This window comes from Dromiciops gliroides, chromosome 6, assembly GCF_019393635.1.
Source record: "Dromiciops gliroides isolate mDroGli1 chromosome 6, mDroGli1.pri, whole genome shotgun sequence".
NCBI classification, from domain to species: Eukaryota; Metazoa; Chordata; class Mammalia; order Microbiotheria; family Microbiotheriidae; genus Dromiciops; species Dromiciops gliroides.
Window position 1 is genome coordinate 69,909,024 of NC_057866.1, and position 22,704 is coordinate 69,931,727.

At 41.8% G+C, this 22,704-nt stretch overlaps 1 protein-coding gene across 1 annotated transcript; it reads right to left on the reverse strand.

Annotated features, from left to right (window-relative positions):
- Positions 1-3,760: 3,760 nt before the first annotated feature.
- SOD3 (superoxide dismutase 3) lies at positions 3,761-6,559 on the reverse strand. The gene is made up of 2 exons (XM_043969576.1): positions 6,388-6,559; positions 3,761-4,699 (listed from the first exon to the last, which is right to left on the reverse strand). Exon 2 carries the CDS (start codon positions 4,681-4,683, stop codon positions 3,940-3,942), a length of 744 nt encoding a protein of 247 aa, XP_043825511.1. The 5' UTR covers positions 4,684-4,699; positions 6,388-6,559; the 3' UTR covers positions 3,761-3,939.
- Between the last annotated feature and the right edge of the window lie 16,145 nt (positions 6,560-22,704).

Sequence of the window (22,704 nt, forward strand, 5' to 3'; positions counted from 1 at the left end):
GTATATATGCACTGAAAAGCCACGCGAGGAAAAACTCACTGCAATTCGGAGAAAAGCTTATTCTAAGTATCTAAAGATAGCTTTTCTAATTATTGTCTACATTGTGTTTAAACTGTGCAAACTTGAACATTATTCTCACTTTACCAGCTGTGTCTAGGTAGAGTCATTACATCAAATGCTTCTAATTTTACAAAAAAGAAATCAAAACAAGTGTGTGTTTAAGTCCCAGTGACAAATGCAAACCCTGTGAGTCAAATAGGCAAACTGATTAGCAAGCTGGCTGCAAAGCCGAAACGGCTAATATCCTTAGATGAACAAAATGGATCTGAGAGAAGAGAGGAAGAAAAAAAAAAAAAAACAGCTTCCCAAGGCCAAATGGGAACTAATGGGCAGGCTCAGTGGTGCACAGACATTTTCTGTAGCGTAGCCCAGCTGCCTGCCCACATTCCCTTCCCCCCCATACACATATATACACCCCATAACCACTTCTCCTATTGGAAAGGGGGTAGCTATCTAACCTTTCTTTGTCCAAGGAGAAAGCTGAAATGGGTATTTAGGGTGTTTCTTCTTTATCTAGGGGTCCCAGGTAGTTAAAAAAAGAGTTGGGAACAATGGAAAGGGAGAGATAAAAGAAGCAGCCTTTTCTCCAGAAAAAGTCTGTGAGCTAAACAAAGCCATAACTTGGCTAGGGCAAGCTGGATTTGGGGGTCAACAATCTAAACCTACAAGGTGTACTGGTCTCCCGATTTCTCCATGCTTTGTCCTCCACTGGCCCTGTGTGGTATTGTGCCATCCCCTGCTCTCCCCGTCTGCCTTTCCCCACTGTTATCCCTCCTACATTTTATCTCTCTCTTTCTCTCTCTCTCTCTTTTTTTTCCTTTGTGGGGCAATGAGGGTTAAGTGACTTGCCCAGGGTCACACAGCTAGTAAGTGTCAAGTAAGTGTCAAGTAAGTGTCTGAGGCCGGATTTGAACTCAGGTCCTTCTGAATCCAGGGACGGTGCTTTATCCACTGTGCCACCTAGCTGCCCCTACAGTTTATCTCTGGGAGATGGGAGGTCAGTATCCTTCAGTGGCTCCATGGGAGCTGGGACCAGAATCTCTGGGGAAAGGCCATGCCATCTTCTGACACAGTTAAACCCGACTGGGGCAAATTGTCCCACTCCAAGCAGCATTCGGGTAGTGCAGTGCATAACACTTGGCCTGAGATAGGAAGACCCAAGGTCAAATCTGGCTTCAGATACTTACTAGCTGTGTGACCTAGGGCAAGTCACTAAACCTCTGTTTCCCTAAGTTTCCTGAGATGCAAAATGGGAATAATAATAATAGAGCTTACCTTGGCGCAAGGTTGTAGAAAGGATCAAATGAAATAATGTTTGTAGAAAAGCACTGGCGGGGCAGCTAGGTGGCACAGTGGGTAGAGCACCAGCCCCGGATTCAGGAGGACATGAGTTCAAATCCAGCCTCAGACACTTTACACACTTACTAGCTGTGTGACCCTGGGCAAGTCACTTAACCCCAATTGCCTCACACACACACACACACACACACACACACACACACACACACACACACACACACAACTACTGGCATAGAGTAGGTGATAGAGAAATGCTTATTCCCTTCCCCTTTCCCCCTTCTTCTGCACAACCACCTCCAAGTTGCCCTGGAAGTCAGAATGATGAGTCCTCCAGAGGCAGCTAAATGGTTCATCGGAGAGAGCGCAGGGCTTGAGAGTAGGAGGAGCTAAGTTCACATACAGCCTGGGTCACACTAGCTGTGTGACCCGGGGCAAGTCACAACCCCTCCTGGCCTCAGTCTCCTTGTCTGAAAAATAGGGATGACAATAACACCAACCTCCCAGAGTGCTGTGAGGATAAAATGAGAAGATACTTTGTCAACCTTACGGGGCTCTATGAATGCCAGCCATCATCATCGTCATCATTGCCGTCACCTCAGGGACTAAAAATCTTAAAGCTGAATTGTTAAGTCAGGAAAAGGGAAGGAATGACTAGGCAAGTCTGGCATTTTATTGCTCTAGTTTGTGTTATTGTTGTGAGGGTCATATCATCCTGGACGACCCCAGACTGAAAAGCATCTAGTTCATCTGTGAGTGATAACTCGGTCCACAGCATGGACCAAAGAGAGTCTGGTCTAGTTCCAGTTCGAGCCAGTGGGAGCTGAAATTAATTTCATGGCAAAGATCCTTCCTCTTCCACTGCTGTTTGGGTTCAATGAACCATCTTAAATAACAAGTTAAGTTCAAGCCAGAGGTAAAAATAACCACGGAGGACTGGGTGCTGGCTGAAGTTCAATTTGACTCACAGCTCCCAAGTCTGGAAGAACTGGAGCACCATAAACCCAAGCATTGGGAGAAGGCCTAAGAAATGGTCTTTGCATGAGATAAATAGTCATCATCAGTATTTCTATTTATTAAAGTCAAAGGATAATGGCAAGATGACAGTTCTGGTGCATATATAATCTAACTCACAACAGGGAAGCAAAAGAACCTGAGTCCAAACCAGTGCCCACTCAAGTCTCGGGTTTCTTACATTTGTATGTGTTATTTATATCACATCTTGCTTCTCACTCTTCTTTCTTTATTTCTTGGGCATAGAGCCTTCTTGTCCCACCTTGCTGGTAGCTTCCTGTGTGACCTTGAAGTAATAATATAGCTAGCTCACCTCTCCATGTCTCTATTTGCCTATCTGTGAAATGGGCCTGATAACACAGCTCTGTCACACAGAGGCCAGAGGGGAGGACTGATCAACTGGGGGAGGCTCTGTGGCCCAAGAAAATAGGATTGATTGACTGATTGATTTTTGAGGCAATCGGGATTAAGTGACTTGCCCAGGGTCACGCAGTTAGTAAGCGTCTGAGGTCAGATTTGAACACGTGAAGATGAGCCTTCCTGACTCAAGGGCTGATGCTCTACCCACTGCACCACCTCATTACCCCGGGAAATAGGGTTTAGAACTGGAAGAAAACTTAGAAGTTGTCTTATCCAACCCCTTCATTTTCATATAAATAAGAAAAAAATAGTCCCAGAGAGGTAAAAGATTTGCCCAAGGTAACAAGTGGCAGATCTGGGATTTGAGCCCAAATCCAGAATTCTCTTTGAGGAAGCCTACCCTCTGACCCCCTCATTTGAGACTGATTATTCTGTTCAAGGTCACACATCATGTGGCTACCAGGATTTGACTTCTAGGGCACCTAGGTGGTACAGTGATAGACTGCTTGGCCTGGAGTCAGGAAGACTCATCTTCTTCCTGAGTTCAAATAGCTGTGTGACCCTGGGCAAGTCACTTCACCCTGTTTGCCTCGGTTTCCTCACTGTAAAATGAGCTAGAGAAGGAAATGGCAAAGCACTCCAGTATCTGTACCAAGAATACCCCAAATGGGGTCATAAAGAATTGGACAGGACTGAACAACACCTACCTTAGCCTCCAAATCCCATGCCCATTCCCCATGGCCTCTCAGCTAGCATCCCCCTCCCACCTTGTTCCCCTCTCCTACTCTCATCGCAGTTTTGAGTGGGGGCTCTTTACTGTGCCTTGACAAGATATTACCATAAATCCACTCAAGTTTCTGAAAATCTGGGTGGACTGCGTGGGGGAGGAGCAATTTAGTTGTGAACACCATTTTCCTGAGGATTTGTTAAGGATATTCACTGTCTCCCAGTGAAAGCGATGATGAAGAGTGACTTAAAAACACACACACACACACACACACACACACACACAAAACAAACGTCAATATTGTTTTGAAGCTCCTTTATTGCAAGACACACCCAAAGTGGGATTTCCCCCAGAGCAAAGCAGCTCTTACAAGCACTGCTAAAGACCAAGCATCAAGTCAAAATTCTAAGCAGCTGGGAATGTTTGGCAGACACCATTAACTTGACCAGGCTGTGGAGGAAGGGCCTGCAGAAATCCTTGCTTCACACAGTCTTACACTCACTCTCTCGCCTCCTTTTTTTCCGTGCGGCATTGTCCGAGGCTTTCTTGTCCCAGAGCTCTGGCCCACAGATGCCAATGACACAGCAGGCCAGGCGCTTCCCAGCATTGCCATGCTCCAGGCTGCCCTTGTTTCCGCCTTTGCCAAGGTCATCCTCTTGCTCGTGAACTACAATGGCCCTGCCCAGGACAGAGTAGGGCCCGAAGAGGGAAGCTGAAACGTCAGATCGAAACTTTCTGATCTTGCCGTCCTTCACGGGGAAGTTCCCGAAGTCTCCCGGGTGGTGGGGGTGGGCTACCTCATGGGGGTTGTAGTGGCCAGAGGTTCCATCACAGCCATTGCTGAGGTCTCCAAACTTGTGGATATGAATAGCCTTGCCAGAGACATTCCTGGTATCTGTCGGAAACCCTTCCAGATCAAAGAAGACATCCATCTTCCCATCTGGGTAGAGCTGTTTAAATAGTACTTGCCCTGTCACGTGGGATTTATTGGCCTCCAAAGTAGAAGAAGGCTTTACATGGCAGGCAGCATAGACGGTTTGCCCGTCACTGCCCGAGGTGACCGGTTTCGGATAGATGAGCTTATGCCAGAGGTCACTGACTTTTTCCTGGATGTCACTGATCTGCTCTGCCCTCTTCAAGTTGGACTCCTCCCCATCCAGCTCCACTGTGGCACAGGACACGCAGGTGGCCAGGATGATGGCGGCACCCAGGGCTGGAAACATCATGAGAACAGCTGGGGACCTGCAAGGCAGACCCCCAATATGGAATGGTAAGGGGGATATCTAACCATGTGGAGAGGGAGGAGATGCCATAGTGGAGCCAGGGAGGGCTAGGAGGGACCTGGGAGGTTATTTAGTCTAATCTGCAAAATACAAACTCCTTTGTTGGGCACCAAAAGCTAACCCTCCTCCAACCTGTCTGTCCAGAATGACACATCATTCCGCCCACACCCCACCCCCAGGTTTCAGCCAAACTGGTGTCCTTGATGTCCATACTTGACCTCTCACACCGCAGGGTTGTTGCACAGTCTGTTCCTCATAATTAAAAAGCTCTCCTTCCTCGTCTCCACTTCTTAGAATCTCTTGAGTTTCAGACCTAGTGCTACATCCTACAAAAAACTTTGTTGGTTCCCCGGTTGTTAGTGTTTTGCCTCATTATTAGTTTGTGCTTATTTTGGATAAACTTTGTGCTTATCTTTATTAATGTTGTCCCTCCCTTCTCCATTCTTGCCTCCATTTACCAGTCCCCAAAACCCAACCCTGGTAAAATGCAAGTTCCTTGAAGGCAGGAACTTATTTTGGCTGTCTTCTATAACCCCAGCACCCAACACGGTACCTGGACCAGAGGGAATCTTTAATAAGTTATCTTTGCATTGAATTGACTGACTCCAACTACATCTGATCAATGAGGCTCTGCTGTCCAGGGGCCAATGGAATGGAGGACCACAAGCCACTCTGTACTGTGATTTTCCCCTTTCATGTATAGCTCAGGGCAAATGCTCACCTCTTTACTAGATTCTAACCAAAACTCATACAGTGAGTCTCACAGATCCTTGTATGATACCTCACCCATGGTAGGGGTTCAACAAATGTTTATTGTTGACAATAAGGAGAAAGAATGGAAACGGTCCAACCCTTCCTTTTGTCAATCTCCCTACACTCTCAGACTATGAACGCCCAATTTCTGCAAGTCCCTTTACATCCATGCTTTTAACTCTCAGGTAGGACATTATTAATAGTGCATGATTTTTCTTTAAAAAAAATTAAATATTCTCTGGACCTGGCAATTCAAAGTCAAAAACCACTTCTCTTTCATCTTTTACCTCTCCTCTCCCGCCAACACTTTCAATAGACTGAAAGCTATAAGGGATCTTAGAAATCATGTGGTCCAACCCTCTCATTTTTTTTATGGCTTTAATTTTTTGTTTGTTTGTTTATTTGGTTTTTGCAGGGCAATGAGGGCTAAGTGACTTGCCCAGGGTCACACAGATAGTAAGTGTATCAAGTATCTGAGCCCAGATTTGAACTCAGGTCCTCCTGAATCCAGGGCTGGTGCTTCATCCACTGTACACACCACCTAGCTGCCCCCCAACCCTCTCATTTTACAGATAGGAAAGCTGAGTCCCAGAAAAGGTTAAATGGTCACACTGGTAGAAGTGACAGGATTTTAACCCAATTTCTCTGACTCCAGAGCCAGCTGCCTATTCCATTGAACCATGCTGTCTCCCCACTCTCCCTTTCCTGATGTCTTCAAAAATTAGACTGCAGTGATCTTAAGTCAACCTTGTTTCTCAGAGTATCAAAAAGATGCCTCCCTCCCTCCCTCATTCCTCCCCATTAAAACACAAACCCTTCACAGATCCCTCACAGATCCCTCTTATAAAGTTCTGTCCAATGAAACAAAATAATGAAATAATATCCTTAACTTACTATCTTTCCAGCTCTTTGGGGTTCCTTCTCTCCTCTTATGTACCAGCGTTCCTTCAAAACAATGAAGGGTGACACAACTCTGTGTCCAGGCTCCAGGCTGAGTCTTACAGGGGCAGAATGGCTGTTTATAAAAGTTCAGAAATGACCAGCCCAGGGGAGTGGTCAGGAAGCAAAATAGGGAAAAGTCTGTTTGGGCCCGTTTAAGGAAGGGCAGGCAATTCAGATCTGTCTCTGGCTGGTTTCCATTCATTGGTCCCTTCTGCTCCCTCCCTAACCCCACCTCCCCACCCCCAGCCCTCGGCTAAGTGCCTGTTTACCAAAAAATCTTCCTTCTCATGGCCACAGGTTGGGACATCTACCACCTGGGAGGGTGACCTTCAGTGCAACAGGAAAAAAAAAATAGCAGAAGTGAAGTGTCCAGCTCTCAGAAGTAGACAATGGTCTCTTTATCGAGAAACCCTTTCCTTTCCACCAGATTCTTTAGTAGCTGAGTTATTTTTGCTGGATGTTGCTTCCTAATGTGGAAGTAGGGATCTCAGGGTGTGTAGTTGACATTTTTTCAGATGCAATGGCTATATCACTTTAGGGAGACAATAATAATTTTTCAAAAAGCTTAAGTGGTGCTTTAAAAAAGAGGATACAGGGGACAGCTAGGTGGCACAGTGGATAGAGCACTGGCCCTGGAGTCAGGAGGACCTGAGTTCAAATCTGGCCTCAGACACTTGAGACTTACTAGCTGTGTGACCCTGGGCAAATCACTTAACCCCAATTGCCTCACCAAAAAAAAAGGATACAGGACAGGGGTGCGATGGACCTTGTTTTCCCAATGAGGAGCCACTCTCAACCCCTCTTTTCTAACCTGCTCCAATCCTTTTTCCATCATAGAATTACAGGATTTTGAGCTGAAAATGACCTCTAGTACAAACCTTCTGTTTTATAGATGAGAAACCAGAGACGTGAGGAGCTGAAATGAATTGTACAAGGTCACACAGATAATAGGTAGCAATGCTGGGATTTGAGCCCAGGTTTACTGTCTCCATAATTCATGTTCTTTCTACTGCACAGCTCACTACATAAATGACTTTTCCTTTTCCATTCTGGAATGTCTCATTTGGGGGGTCGGTTCTGTTTGGATAATCACCTGTGTTATTTTCATCATTTGGTGTTTCTTTTGGTGATTGTGATGTATATTTGATGATTTCAAGGATACCTCAGCTGATTTTGTGGGGACTTGTAGCACCCCCCCACCATTCCTGCTGGATGTTCCCATGCCATGATAACGTGAAAATGGACAAGAAGGGCAGTTACATGAAAGACTAATACTTTATGTTTACCAAGGGCCTTCTTCAACAACCTTTTAATGAAGCTGAAATGTTGTTATTTCTCCATTTTACAGATGAGAAAACCGAAAGCAATTAGGACAAAAATATGATGCCTAATGCCACCTTCTTCATACAGATCAACAAATCAGTCATTAAATTTTAGAGCCAGAAGAATCTTAGGGAAATGATTTAGTCATTTTTCAGATTGGCAAAATTATGACCTATTGTTAACTGTGTAGCTTTATTGAATGGTTTAGGCCTGGATCATTTGTGACATCTGTTTTTCATCTTTAAAATGTGAGAAGGCTGGGATCCCCTGAAGGTCTTGGTCTACGACTTGGATTATGACTCCGGATGAAGTGTCCTTTCTACCACTGCCTCTTGCTGTCCATAGAATTTGTGGAACCTTAGTTCTTCAAGGCACTAATTCTCAACCCAGAAGATGAGATTCATATCAGTGTCACTTTTGGGAAAATTGTCCTTTATAAGACTGAAGCATCATCCTTACTGTCAAACATCAGGACAGGTTCTGCCAATAAGTTTATGAAATACCTCTTAAGGGACTTTCTTGCTCCTGATTCAGAGAATCAGGCTATTGGTAATTGTACAAAAAACAACCCATTTTGCTGGCCAACTGGCCAGTGAGACATATGAGGATGGGAATGAGGACAGGAAGAAATTGCATGATTTGCTGGTAAATCCTAGGGATTTCGTAAGCAAACCAAGGAAAATACATGTAACCTTGGGGAAACCAGATAGATTCAAACTGCTCTAAAACTTTTTGGACACCATGTATAGCTTTAAATCTCTTACCTGACCTCTCTCTTCTATGCATGTTGGATAACAGCTGAGGAAAGATTTGGGCAGAGCCTACATACATGGTAGTTTCCATTATAAAGAAAAAAAAAGGTTATAGAGGACAATCAAATAAAACAGATGACATCAGGAGCGTCACAGGTCAGCTGCACTTGGTTGATTATGGAAGGATAATAGATGAAAGCAGAATGCAAAAGCTATTGCCTTTCAAAATATTTCCAAATTTCTGGTAAGGACTGGTGTATAAAATGAGAACAGATAACATGGGCATCTCTAGCAACTAATGGGTCTAGTCTAGCATATACCTGGCATGCTTACACAACCTGTCATAGGATCTATTAGGTCTCTCATCAGGTCCCTGAACTGTATCTATAAGTTTTTGCCAGTTATCAGTCTGTCTAGCACAGGATTCCATTGCCTTCAACAATGTTTCCCTTGCATCCTTCAACATATCAAAATGCCCAGGGGTATTGGGGTCCCAGTCAGGGTCTTGAACAGGCCATCCAATATCAACTTTTCCCGTTGCTTCCAGGGTGTTTGCTGCAGCTATTATATCAGTTCTTTCCCCTAGGAATAATATCGTTTCCATGAGATCATTAACATCATTCCAAGCGGACTGATATCCTCTGAAAATTGCCCTAAACTGGCTGATAACTGCTGTGGGATCCTCATCAAATTTAGGAATTTCTCATTTCCATAAACATAAATCTTTGGGGCCAAAAGGTACATAGCACCTAAGCTTTACTACAACACCCCTTTTATCTTGGGTGGGGATCTCTTGAAGCAGAAGGATTTTTATCCTCTCTGTCTCCTTTACATGTGAATTTTCTCTTTTTTCCTTTTTTATTTCCTTGGTTGATGTTTCAGCCTGAGAGACAGGCTTACATTCAAGTTCAGGCTCAGAGTCCCCCTCTTTTTCTCCCTTTTTGGTCAATTCCTTACTTGCTACATTCCAGAGGTTCCAATAAATTAAATCTTTGGGGGACTCAAAGTGAAGGATCATTTGTAGAGTTTTCAGTGTGAAGTGGTCAAAAGATCCATTCTCTAACCATTTGTTTTCCAGTAAGCTAGAATATTTTTTATGCCACATAAAACACAGTTTGATAAGCCTTGCTTTTGTCATGCCTGGCTGAATTGGTAGCTTATAAGAGTCCCATGCTGTGATTATTTTTTCCAAGGGGGGAACCCTGAATTATGTGGTATATCATCGATCCCCTTCCTAAAATTCAAAAATTTCCTCACTATAACACAAAGAAAAGTAAGAATAAAAATAAAAATAGGAATAGAACATTGGAATTCATAAGGACCAAGCATATAAACACGAGGTCAATCCTGGCCTGTGTGAATAACCACAAAAGGAAGCTTACAAGACTAAAATTTAGAAGGCTTTTTTGATCCATTGAAAATAGGAGGCTAAAATTAGAAAAAGGATATTAAGAGGTAAAGTATATACTTAGCGGCTAATTTATCCACATGTTTCTCTTTACTATATCCTAATATACTTTAATAAATATTTAATGCCCAAAGATTGGCGCTATATGTTTTCTAATTTAAGGTGACCACTCATTAGATTTTAGACATCACAGCTAGAATTTTAGACCTGTATATTAGAGTTTAGTAAAGAGAAACACGTGGATAAAGTATGATATTTGTCTACTCTCCCTATCCTGCCTGTCCCTGCCTCCAAGCCGCAGTCGGAAATGAAAAGACCTTGCTCCTAAGCGGCTTCTCCCAGAAGCCTCCTGTGAAACAGGAAAGAGGGCCTTCCACACACACAGATCCAAGCTAATTGGCTGGTAGTTCTGATTGACAGGACCCACAGGCAGCAGACATCACTTCCTGATGCCAATCTGACCTTCAAAACCCCAGAAAACATCACTTCTGGACACTAAATCACATGTGTTCTTTTCATGGCTGAGCTTCCCTGCAATATTTTTCTCAGCAGGTTGGTAGCACTCTAATTCTCACAATGGGGCGGGGGGTGTGGTGGGGAGAGCTGTTATTGTCACACACCAAGTAAGTGGATGAAGCAGAACTAGAATCCAGGTTTGTTTTCTCAAGTTCAGTGTTCTTTTGTAAAATGAGAACAATAAGAACTTCTAATTTTCAGAGTCATTGTCAGGATAAAATGAGATCATTAAATATTTCACAAACCTTAAAGAATTATATAAATGTAAGCTGTTATTATGATGATGATTATAATTATTATAGAAACTGTGGGTCATGTATAGACATTCTGTAATTTTAACTGGTTCTTGCACGTTAATAACACATGAAGGAAGATGCTCTTTGTCTGTGAAGCCATTCAAATAGGTCCGTAAACAGCTACCACTGCCTCTTTTGTCTCATTGATTCTTAGGGGGTCTTGGTCACTCTTGCTCATAGCATCTGGTGAGAGATCATGGGAAAGGCCTTGGGGGCTTCTTCCTCTCTGAGGTCATATGGCCAGGTGAATGGACCTTGGGCCTTGGGCCTCTGCACTTGCTCTTTCCCATTCTAGGTGAAGGGAGCTGAGTTTCCAGCTTTGTGAATTTTGAAAGGTCTAAAATGTGTCATGGCATCCCCATATTCTGGAGACTGGGTTTTAGAACCAGTGTGAGATTCATGCCTCAAAGAACAAGGAGTGACCTATGAGAATAACCTTCAGGACCCCAACCCAGCTGAAGATGATAAAAGGACTCATCCAACAGTTATGCCAACCATGGGCATGAAACTGAGGCAACCAATGTTCTATGGGAACTGAGCTGTATTATGAGCCTACCCTGCCCCCCACCCCCAAGCCTGAGGTGGTATAGGGAGAGTATGACCTTAAATATAAATGGAACATATTTGTATGTTTGTTCTTGCTATATCTTTGAAGTAAATAATCTTTTGTCAAAACTACTAGATGTTACATAGTTAATTGGAACTGGATGCTAATAGCAGGTCCCTCAGGATAGCTGTTGGGGGCTCAAGCTGATGGCAGGAGAGAAGGAATACTCCAAACTCTCAGGGTACCTTAGAATCTTGATGAGCCAGCTATGTGTGTGTGTGTGTGTGTGTGTGTGTGTGCGCGTACATGTATACATATGTATATATGTGTTTATATATGTATGTATATGTATATATATCATGAATGTCATGTCTGTAGACTACAATAAAGCAAACCAAAACAACACTAAAGGCAGCTGAAATCAGTTTAATTACAACGAACAATTTTGGATCCAGAAAGTAGAAGTTGTAACACTTATCTTTCCTGTAGATATGGAGGTGGGATTCTATGGATATGGAATACAGCACACATTGACACATTGTCAGGCTTGGTTGCTTTTTTCAGCTGATTATAGCTTTTTCTTTGTTACAAAGGAGGGTTCAATGGCAGAAGGAAAAGAGTACATTGAAAAAAATGACTTTTTTTTAAAGGGGAGGGCATTGCTTCTTATGTCAAAGAAAGACAGAAGCAAGGAAAAGAAAGAAAGAAAGAAAGAAAGATAAGAAAGAAAGAAAGAAAGAAAGAAAGAAAGAAAGAAAGAAAGAAGAAAGAAAGAAAGAAAGAAAGAAAGAAAGAAAGAAAGAAAGAAAGAAAGAAAGAAAGAAAGAAAGAAAGAAGGGAGGGAGGGAAACTGCATTCCAGAGCAGGGCTAGAAAAAACAGATAATACAAAGAGCATGTAAATGTTATTCTGGAGATAGTAAGGCAAACGTTGTGGAAGCTAACACATTTTATCTTCTTTGAAAGAGAATGGATTAGACTCTTTGGGATGGAATATAAATATTATAGCAATGAGAAAGTTAACAGCCACAGCTCTGATCTGGCAGGCTCAATAAAGTCCCAAAGTTCAGTCCCCTTCCCTGCAGGATAATCTGAATGGAATGTCTTATCATTTGCTGCTGCTCCATGGAGTTCTAACCCTGCAGAATTTGAGATCAAACTCCTGAGAGAATAATTGTTCCAGGAACCAAGTCGGAAAGGAATTCTTGCCCACTGGTTCCTAGAATAGTTGGCCCCTTTGAGACTTTAGCTACCACATAAATGGGGTGCTGATTCTCCTTCTAAGTGGAAGAATTGTTAGTTGGTTGTCCTTTGGCCTCTTGACTCACTGGATCATCATCTACTCCCAAATGCCTCAAGGAGGTAAGCTTTAGTAATTGAACTGAGGCAACAGTTCTGTCCTTCCGGAACTTGGAATCTTTCTTTCAGTACTGTGTATCTAGAAAGTCTTTTCATTGGAATCCAAAAGTATATTCCCTTGAATAAGCATCTATTGAGCACCCCTTATATGTAAGGTGTAGTGCCAGGTACTGGAGGGCACTGCGTCCATGCTCTTGACAAGCTGTCTTACGTATTGTTCAGGGTGGAGTGCCCCAAGGACAAGAGTTCAATATTCATTTCTTCACTATCTAGAATTAAACAATCAGCAAGCGTTTATGAAGCACTTTGTATGTGTAGAAGATACAAGAAGTGTATTAAGACGTTATTAGAATGTAAACTCCTTGAGGGCAGGGACTGTCCTTACTTTTTCTTTGTATCACCAGAGCTTAGCACAGAGATTGGCACTTGGGAAGCACTTAATAAATGCTTGTTGATGGATTGGTTATCCTTTCCTTCAAGGATTTTGGCCTCTTATTATATAATTAAGACTTACAGATACCAAGCATCACAGTATATTGGTAGCTAGGGGGAAAAAAATGGATTTGCAGCTCTAGCTGCATGTAGAGCTTAGAGTCTAGTGGGGGTGGTAAGAGAGTAGGCAGGTGGCACAGTGGATAGCATGTTAGGCCTGGAGTCAGCGGGAGTCATCTTTGTGAGTTCAAATCTGGCTTTAGACATTTACTAGCTATGCGACACTAGACAAGTCATTTAATCCCGTTTGCTTCCATTTCCTCATCTATAAAATGAACTGTAGAAGGATATGGCAAAGTCACTCCAGCATCTTTGCCAAGAAAACTCCCAATGGGGTCACAAAGAGCCGGACGCGACTGAAACAACTGAACAACAGCTGCAAAGGGGTGGTAAGAAGAATATACACACACAAACAATAAAAATAGTTGTGCTAAGTACATGAGAAGTACAAAAACAGTTATTAAATATATAAATTAGGACACTTGGCAATGTTTTCAATATCAAAGTATTAATTGCTACCAAAATCCATCTCCTTAATACTAATATTCTAATGCTGCTCTGTGGCTTTAAACCATAAAACTCAATAGAGTAACTGGGGAGGGGGGCAGTGTTTAAATTGGCTACAACTTATTAGCAATGATGACTTGAAGGAAAGACACATGATGAAGGATATGTATAACTAGAAAAAAACTGGGCCAATCAGGTAACGAGAATCAGAGACAACAGATCAGTGGCCCCAATGCTACCTTGTTATTCCTGAGATTTTGAAAACTTACAGAGAGGACTGGAGAAAATTGGATGGCATCTGTATGGAGGATTTATAGAAGAACATGAACAAGAATTACAGAAGATGAAAAGGCATGAATGGATTCTGGGCTGCACTGATGAAGGGAGCACCCATAATGATAAAAAGCTAAGTAATAAAAGTAGAGTGTTTAGAATTAGGTGGGTCATAGTGCTGATGCACTGTGACCTGCTCAGACCACATCCCTAATACCATGTCCGATTCTGGGCACTCTATTTTAGTTAGGACATTGACAAATACATATATAGAATGGTAACCGGGAAAGTGCAAGGACTTGAAACAGTTTCATATGGGAGGAAAATGAAGGAACAGGGAATGTTTTGCCAAGAGTAGAGAGGACTTAAAAGAGTCCCACTATGTAAGGAGGTGTGCTCCTATCTATTATATATGGTTTGGTTGGGGGTGGGAGGTGGGGAAGGTAGGGCAAATTCGTTTTGAACTTTGATATTTCTAGAAGGTACAGACTGACCAGTAGATGCTGAAAGCAACAGGCTTTTATTTGATGTGTTTTGATTAGAGGATTAAATTTATATGGCTTAATTTCAGACACTGTCTCATCCCCTAATTCCTCCTTTGTATCTTGGCAGAATAATCTTTGAGAGAAAGAGCCTTGTCATTTCTATGATCAATTACTAACAATATCATTATAAATTTAATAAAACACTTAAGTACAAATAACCAAGGAAAATACAGAGTATATTTCCATATAAAATCTTAAAATTCAAATTACTTTCATTTTTATTTGTTGTTAAGTTGTTTTTTCAGTCATGTTTGACTCTTCCTAACACATTTTGGGTTTTGCTAGCCAAAGATACTGGAGTGCTTTGTCATTTCCTTCTCTACCCCTCACTTTACTTATGAGGAAACTGAGGTAAGCAGTGTTAAATGACTTGCCCAGGGTTATACAGCTAGTGTCTGAGGCAGGATTTAAACTCCGGAAGATGTGTCTTCCTGACTCCGGTCCTAATAGTCTATATACTGCTTCACCTAGCTAAGCTACATTATGCATCTTGCCAAAAAAAGAGAGGAAGCATGAAAAAGTAGTAGATAGAAAGTTAGCCTTAGGGTCAGGAAAACCTGGGTATTGATTGGGCCTCTGACACCGGACTGTGGGATTCTGGATAAGCAGGTGTCTATCTACATTGGTAGAGGGAGATTCTTTTCAGGAAATTCCCTAAAACAGAAGCATCAGACTCACTGTTAGTAGTTGACATGTAGTCTCCTCAACATTCCCAAGTGCAGCCTGAACCAAACCAAAATGCAACTGGGAACTATTTAGCAAAATAAATGAAAATACCATAAAACATAGATAACATCCCATTTAAAAACCAGGTCAATAGGTGGCTTCAGGGAATCCTTACATGGGGATTAGTGTTTTCATTTGAGTTTGATTCTACTACTCTAACATCACAGGAATAGACCAAGAGGGGGGAAAGGATATTAACAATTATTTGTTAATTATTAACAATTATTTGTTCTGAGTTCTCTCAGAATCAGTCTAGACTTAACAAGTTTGGTTGCTGTTAGCATTCTATCTGTCTGCCAGTCTGTCTACCTAGCTATCTCTGTCTCTATCTCTATGTAAGTATATGTATGTATACATATATATGTGTGTGTGTGTGTGTATATATACATATATGTATATATACATATACACACACACATATAAGTGGTTTTGGTCATGTGCATTTTTGTCCTTTATTCATAGAAACCAGTAGGATTTACTGATGGAAGAGACCCTTACTCAAATCCTTCTTTTCCCAAATGAATAACCTGAGACCTACTTCCTAAAGTCTCAAGGGGTAGTGACCAGTGGACTTGAGGTTCCCATGGAAGTTCTGTAAGTCCAGGATGGTTTCCAAACTGCTGAGCAACGTTGCTTCTTGGTTCCTGTTCCTCTGTTACATCATAGCAGCAAATAATAAGAAATCCCCCAGTGGTTCAAGCGCTCTTATCTCTAGGACACACTTTACTAATCAAGCAGACAGCTTCTTTCATCCTCCCACCCTCCTCAACAGAATTGCCTCCAACATACAAATGTACTATTTTGCTTTGTAGTTATTTCTATCCATGTGACAAGAATCCTTTCTACTCTAAATTGTATGAGCCATGAGCATGCCTAATTGAAATTTGGTATCTTCCCTATTGCCCAGCTTAGTGCCCTGTACAGAGTAAGAGCTTAACTAATGTTAGAGGCTAGAAAAGAGAAGAGTAGGATAGAGAAGGGTTGCTGCTACATGTTTTGGTATGAGTGAGTCCAAATTCGGAGTGACCATCCCTTTCAGTGCTATCCAAAGAGGTAACCAGGTAGTACAGTGGATAAAATACTGGGATTAGAGTTAGGAAAACCTGAGTTCAAATCCTGTCTCAGACAGGTATTAGCATTGTGATTGTGGGCTAGTCATTTAACCTCTACCTTGGTTTCCTAAATTGTAAAATTGTTGTTGTTCATTCTTTCATTCTCAAAGAGGACCATGACATCTGGGTGATGTCATGACTTGCAGTGAATTGGATTTAAGTGAGGGAGGGCTGTGCAAGATCACCAACTTCACTCTCTCCTTTAGAGCCATCTGAGTCCAGTGGCAAGATATATATCATCACAACTGGAGATGGCCCCAGATATTTAAAGGAATTGGGGTTGTGACTTGCCCAGGGTCACACAGCTAGTAATTGTCTGAGGTGAGATTTGAATTCAGGTCCTCCCAACGTCAGGGCCAGTACTCTACCCACTGAACCACCTAGCCAGACAATACCATCTACCTCCTAGGTTTGTTGTGAGGATCATATGTGATAATATTTATAAATCACTGAACCTATATTCAGTAAATAATACAGTAAGTAGTAGAGTAAATAATATGTACTATTACTTAGTACATAGTGGGTAGCCAATAATGCTCATTTCCTTTCTTCTTTTCAAAGAGACACCATGAATTGTTATAAAAGGCAGTATGACAATAGTGAAAAGGATACTGAATTTGGAGTTGGAAGACCTGTTTTCAAAATCCTTGCTTTGCTACTCATGACCTCTGTGACCTTGGGCAAGTCACCAACTCCTCTGGGTCTGAATTTCCTCATTTATAATTCAATTAAATTCACCAAGCACTTATTAAGTACCTACCAGGTACCAGATGCCATGGGCTAGGCAAACCAAGAAAAGAAAATGAAAATGGTGCTGGCCTCAATGAACTCAAATTCTTTTTGAAAGGCAACAACATGTACACAGTTAAAATAATACAAAATATGGGACAACACATAGAAAGACCTTATGCAAGAGGTGGAGCATATAGAGATCTCAAGAGGTAGAGGTCAGGAGAGAGGGCTTTAGGGGTGATGGGGGACAGTGGGGAGACAGCCCTCATGGGGAGACAGCTGCGGGAGAAGGACTGTCACACATGGGGAGGAGGCAAGCCGGGGAAATGAAAAATATCTCTTCAACCACTAAATCTATGATCCTGTGAATATACGATATTTATTGGTTCTTAAAAACAAATTTTCACTGAGATTAGATCTGACACAAATAATGTGAATTTTTTTTTCAACCTTACAAACAAGTTGGCAGTTGCCCGCCTATGCTGCCCACTGCGCACCACAATGCATTTAGCATTATCTAATCGTTATTCTAGGGAAAAGCTAATTTCCATTGAGCTAGATATGTGTCCCATGACACTGGAGCTGGGATTTCAGACTGCAGAGGTTTGGCAGTGCTATTCTCAGTCAGGCTGCATTTCTTCGAATTCTTCAAATGCCTCAACATTCTAACTGAGGAAAGCCGGGGCGGGGTGGGGGTGGGGTGAGGGGGGGGGCAGGATTTCAGAAACATAAGCTGGGCCCTGAAAAGGATTCTGGAAATCCTGACTTTTTCCTTGCATTTAAACTAATTTGGGGGTTGCTTTGGAGGTTGCATTTTGTATGTTGAAAGCAATTCTGCTTTGGAGAGTGGGAGGATGAAAGGAGAGAGGAAAGAGCTGTTTGCTTGATTAGTGAAGTATGTCCTAGAGATAAGAACATTTGGACCACTGTGGGATCTCTTATTGTTTGCTGTTATGACATAAGTCAGAACAGAGGAACCAATTAAAATGTGTATTTACTTGCAGCAGAATGCAGACTAGAAATGTGAGACAGGGACCCAAACTTCTGTATTTTCTGATGGCATCTTGGATAGAGTCCATGTTTTGTTGTTGCTCAGTCTTTTCAGTCATGTCCAATTCGTCATGACCCCATTTGATGTTTTCTTGGCAAAGATACTAGAGTGATTTGCCATTTTCATCTCCAGATCATTTTACAGATGAAGAAACTGAGGCAAACTAAGTTAAGTGACTTGCTCAGAATCACACAGCTATTAAGTGTCTGAAGCTGGATTTGAACCTAGGTCTTCCTGATTCCAGATCCAGATCTCTATCTACTGTAACACTTATTCATAAATTGTCCAGATGATAGAGTTAGAGTTAGAAGGGACCTTGAAGGCCTTCTGTCCAGCTCTCTCACCCCTTGTTTTACAGACGAATAAACCGTGGTACAGAAAAGTTTAAAGTTTTGCCTAGAATCACAGTTAATAAGTGTCTGAGGTGTAATTTGAACCCCTGATTTTTTTTTCTTTGCTTTTTTCCCCTCTAAGTCCAGTGCTCAGTCTCCTACATTTGTGGTATCAAACTCAAATAGAAGCAGATCCCTGCTGGCCATATATTGCCATAGAAAAACACAAATTGACATTATCTATGTTGTATTCATATTTATTTTGTTGAGCATTTTCCAATTATATTTTAATCTAGTACAGGCTACAGTTATGGGCATATGCAGCAAGCCTGACACCTGTGGACTACATCATTCTGTCTTAGCATCTTTCACTTCTAGAGTAACAGTAGTCATAATAACTCACATTCAGATAGTGATTTAAAGTTTATAAGGCTTTTCTCTCACAACAATATTTTAAAGTAAGCAGTATACATATCATTAATTCCATTTTACAGCTGAGAAAAATTAGGGTCAGAGAGATTAGTTTGTCCACCATCAAACAGTTCAGAACTGCCCCCTCCAATTCTAGTGTGCTATCTACAATGCTACATTGCCCTCTTGTAAAAATAACTTGGGGGGGGCGGCTAGGTGGCGCAGTAGATAAAGCACCGGCCCTGGATTCAGGAGTACCTGAGTTCAAATTCGGCTTCAGACACTTGACACTTAGCAGCTGTGTGACCCTGGGCAAGTCACTTAACCCCCATTGCCCCGCAAGAAAAAAAAAATAATAATAACTTAAGTGCTTAATAATTTTAGTGTAAAGTTGTGCCCCATTTGGACATCAGCAAAAAACCAGAATCATTAAAATGGAAAGGGGAAGCCCTTTCACATGAAAAGGAAATATTCCATACCTTGGCAGGGATCTTAGCCTTGAATGACTCAACTGTATATAAAAAGGCCAGCAAAGACAATGAATGAAATTGACTAAGGTCACAGTCAGCTTTGTCCCTGGCTACTAATCTGCTTAAGACCTCAACAGGAGTTTGGGAAATATAACTGATCCATCACCATAACTAAGGATGGGGTTCCTTACTGAGAGAACCCCTGCTCTGAACCAGCAAGAATTGTAAAACAATAGAGACTAGACAACTCCTACCTCCTACCTGGAGATGACAATTCTCAGAGCCTAGACCCTGAGAGGTTCAAAGAAAAGAGTCTTCTGACAATCCTAGGTTAAGGATTTCTGCCCTTGCTGAAAAGAGCACTATTTTACTTCAGCTAGAAAGAACATAATAACAGTCAGCCAAGCCAGAGACTGGAAGTAAAAAAGATTGTCGCTGCCTGTCAAAGAGTAAGCCTAGGAAGTATAATGGATTGACCCGTCTACCCTGTGAACAGCCCAGTGGCTGACCAGACTAGCCCAGCAGTGGAATGGTAGAGTGACCTGTGTGTACCAGTCTAACAACAACTGAAACCAGTGAGGAGCCAGCTCATCAACTGAGTGATATCTATCCCAGGTTAGCAGTGAATGAACCCATCCAACCCAGACATCATTCTCCCAAGGAGCCAGACCAGCCTAATAGTGACTCATCCACAACCTTACTTTGCAGTGAATTTCATGAGGACTTTTAGGGAAAGGACATTTAAAATGGATGTTGTTTTGTTTTTTGTTTGTCTGTTTGTTTTGAGAGGCAATGAGGGTTAAGTGACTTGCACAGGGTCACACAGCTAGTAAGTGTCAAGTGTCTGAGGGTGGATTTGAACTCAGGTCCTCCTGACTCCAAAGCCAGTGCTTTATCCACTGTACCACCTAGCTGCTCCTTGGCACCTAGCTGCCCCTTAAAATGGATGTCAAAATTGTTTTTATATATAATTAGGGAAAAATAAAATTCTAAATAAAAGAAAGGACATTAAAGTCCTCTTGTTTCAGAGTTGTGTTACCTTGCTATGTCTGTTCCCTCCATATGTGCCTCACTACCATTGCACTTTAAGTTTGTTCTCCCTCTTTCCCCTGCATTCTGTGAGTCTTTGTGGGAGAGTTAGCCCTCAAAGCATTTGAGGAAATGCTTTGTAATGACTCTTTTTACTGTGCCATTTGAGTAAATGCCTTTGCTAAGAACTGTGTCTACTGACTGATTGTTAATGTGGAAAAATATCAGTGGGGGCTCATGAGCTATACTCTTAGGAACAGTTACAAATTTCCCTAGAGGCAAAGGTAGCAATGAGACCCTTTGAGGGATACTGCTCCAGTGTGTCTTGGGGCAGTGAACCCAGAGGCAGTGATGTATTAGTCACAATAATATCTAAAATTTGCAAAGTATTTTTAATGTTGTACAAAATGTTTACATACTTATTAGATGATTGGTTAGAGAAGTGGCCTGTAGCAAGTGAAAGAATACCAGGTTTTGTAGTCAAAAGTCTTGAATTCCAGCCCCAACTGAAACACGTATTAGCTGAGTGACCTTCTAGAAGTGAGTCAGCCTCCCTGAGCTTCAATTTGCATCTTTGTAAAATTGAGATACTAATACAGGGTGATTGTGAGGAAGGCATTTGTAAAACTTGAATAACTATATAAATGAGATATTATCATTATTTGAGTCTTTAAAAAACCACTATGAGGTAGATAAGGCAAGTATTAGTATGCCCATCTTTATAGAGAGTAAAAGTGGTCCATAAAGAGATTAAATGATTGATTAGAACCATTCTGCCGTATTAGACAATGAATCTGGGTCTATGAGCTTTGGAATGCACATTTCACTTGGGAGCAGCGAAAGCCTTCTAACTCTGTCCCAATAGCATAATCTGATGGAAAGAATGTTAGACTGGGAATCAGAGGACCTCAGTTCAAATCCCAGCTCTGCTACGTATTACCATCTGTGTGATGTTGGACAAATCCGCAGACTTCTTTGGGCCTCAGTGTCTTTACTGGTAGAAATAAGACTGTAGGGTAAATGATCTCTAGGTTCTCTTTCATTTCTAAATTCTAGAACAAGAGAGGTGATAGTGAGGTAGACCATTGTTTTTGTTGGCCTCTGAAAGCAACAACAGTGTGAGGCAATAATAGCAGGAGGATGGACTCAAATGGAAGTACCTGGGACTAGACACCATTGAGGACTGAATATCATTTTATTATTTTACGTGGGGCTGGACTTTGGCGCTTTCTCATAGGTGTTATGTACTGGCTGGTTTTTTCTCAGGACCAATGAAGGTCTGGATTGTGGAACAGAGTTGTTTAGACTTTGGAGAAAAGTTAGGCCAAGAGAGAACCTCTGGGTACCACCCCCTTTCCCATTCTATAATTTGAAGTGTGCCCTTAATGACTCCCTCCCAGGCAACCAACTCATTCTGTGTTGTAGAGGGTGCTAGGGATAATGGAGGAAAACTGAAGAAAGTGCCTACTTTTGCCATGGACAAAGAAGTTTCCTTGGCTACCTGTAAATGCCTTTTAACGGTATTTAATCCAAATGTTTTGATTATTTTTAGCATAACTTTCACCCCAGGAGACTAATGAAGTGTTAACAGTGTGTGTTAATTATGTGATTTTTTTCCCTTTGGTTGTTGTCTTCATTAAACCTCAGGTTCTAAATCCTATTTGCCACCTCAAATTCCAGAGGTTCCACATTCCTCCCCTGACCTTAGCATCTTTTAGTTCCCTGCAGTTCCAATAATCACGTAATCTCATTTGTTTCCCCCTGTGGAGAATCAGATGAGAATGACTTCCACACTTGGGAGACTTTGGTTAGTTCCATTTTAATTCTCCTCTAATTTTTAATATTCCTGATTTAGTTGGTAGCTTTGACAGAAGAGGCAGCTTCATATCCAAGGAGCCCATTACCAGCCCCTGCTAATTTGTCATTGTCCAAGGCAGCTCATCCCCCATCATCAGAAAGCTGCAACTTTGCCAAAGAAAGCTGAAAATCTGGTGGTGGAAGGGTGGCGGGGGGAGCTTTTATTGCTTTTTACAAGCATTTTAATTAACAAAGGAATTGTGTTGCATACACATTACTCTGGTTATTTTAAACTTCTGCATATGTTATGCCTCTGTCCTAAGCGGCAATGCATTCCACCCCAAAATAAACTTTTCCCAGGAAGAGGTAATCAACAGTTTCAAACTCAAAATACAGTCTAGAGAAAGAAAGTTTATCAGGCAGTGGCTCATGGGATCCTAGAATTCAGAGCTGGAAGGAAAGGGACTGAAATATCATCTACTTTCACCCCCTATTTTTACTGTTAAAGAAACTAAGACCCAGAATGGACAAGTAACTGGTATCTTAACATGGAATAGCAGAAAGGCAACCAGATCTGGAGCTAGAAGGACCT

Excerpts from the sequence above, each read along its gene's own strand:
- SOD3 (XM_043969576.1), bottom strand. The coding sequence starts at position 4,683 with ATGATGTTTCCAGCCCTGGGTGCCGCCATCATCCTGGCCACCTGCGTG.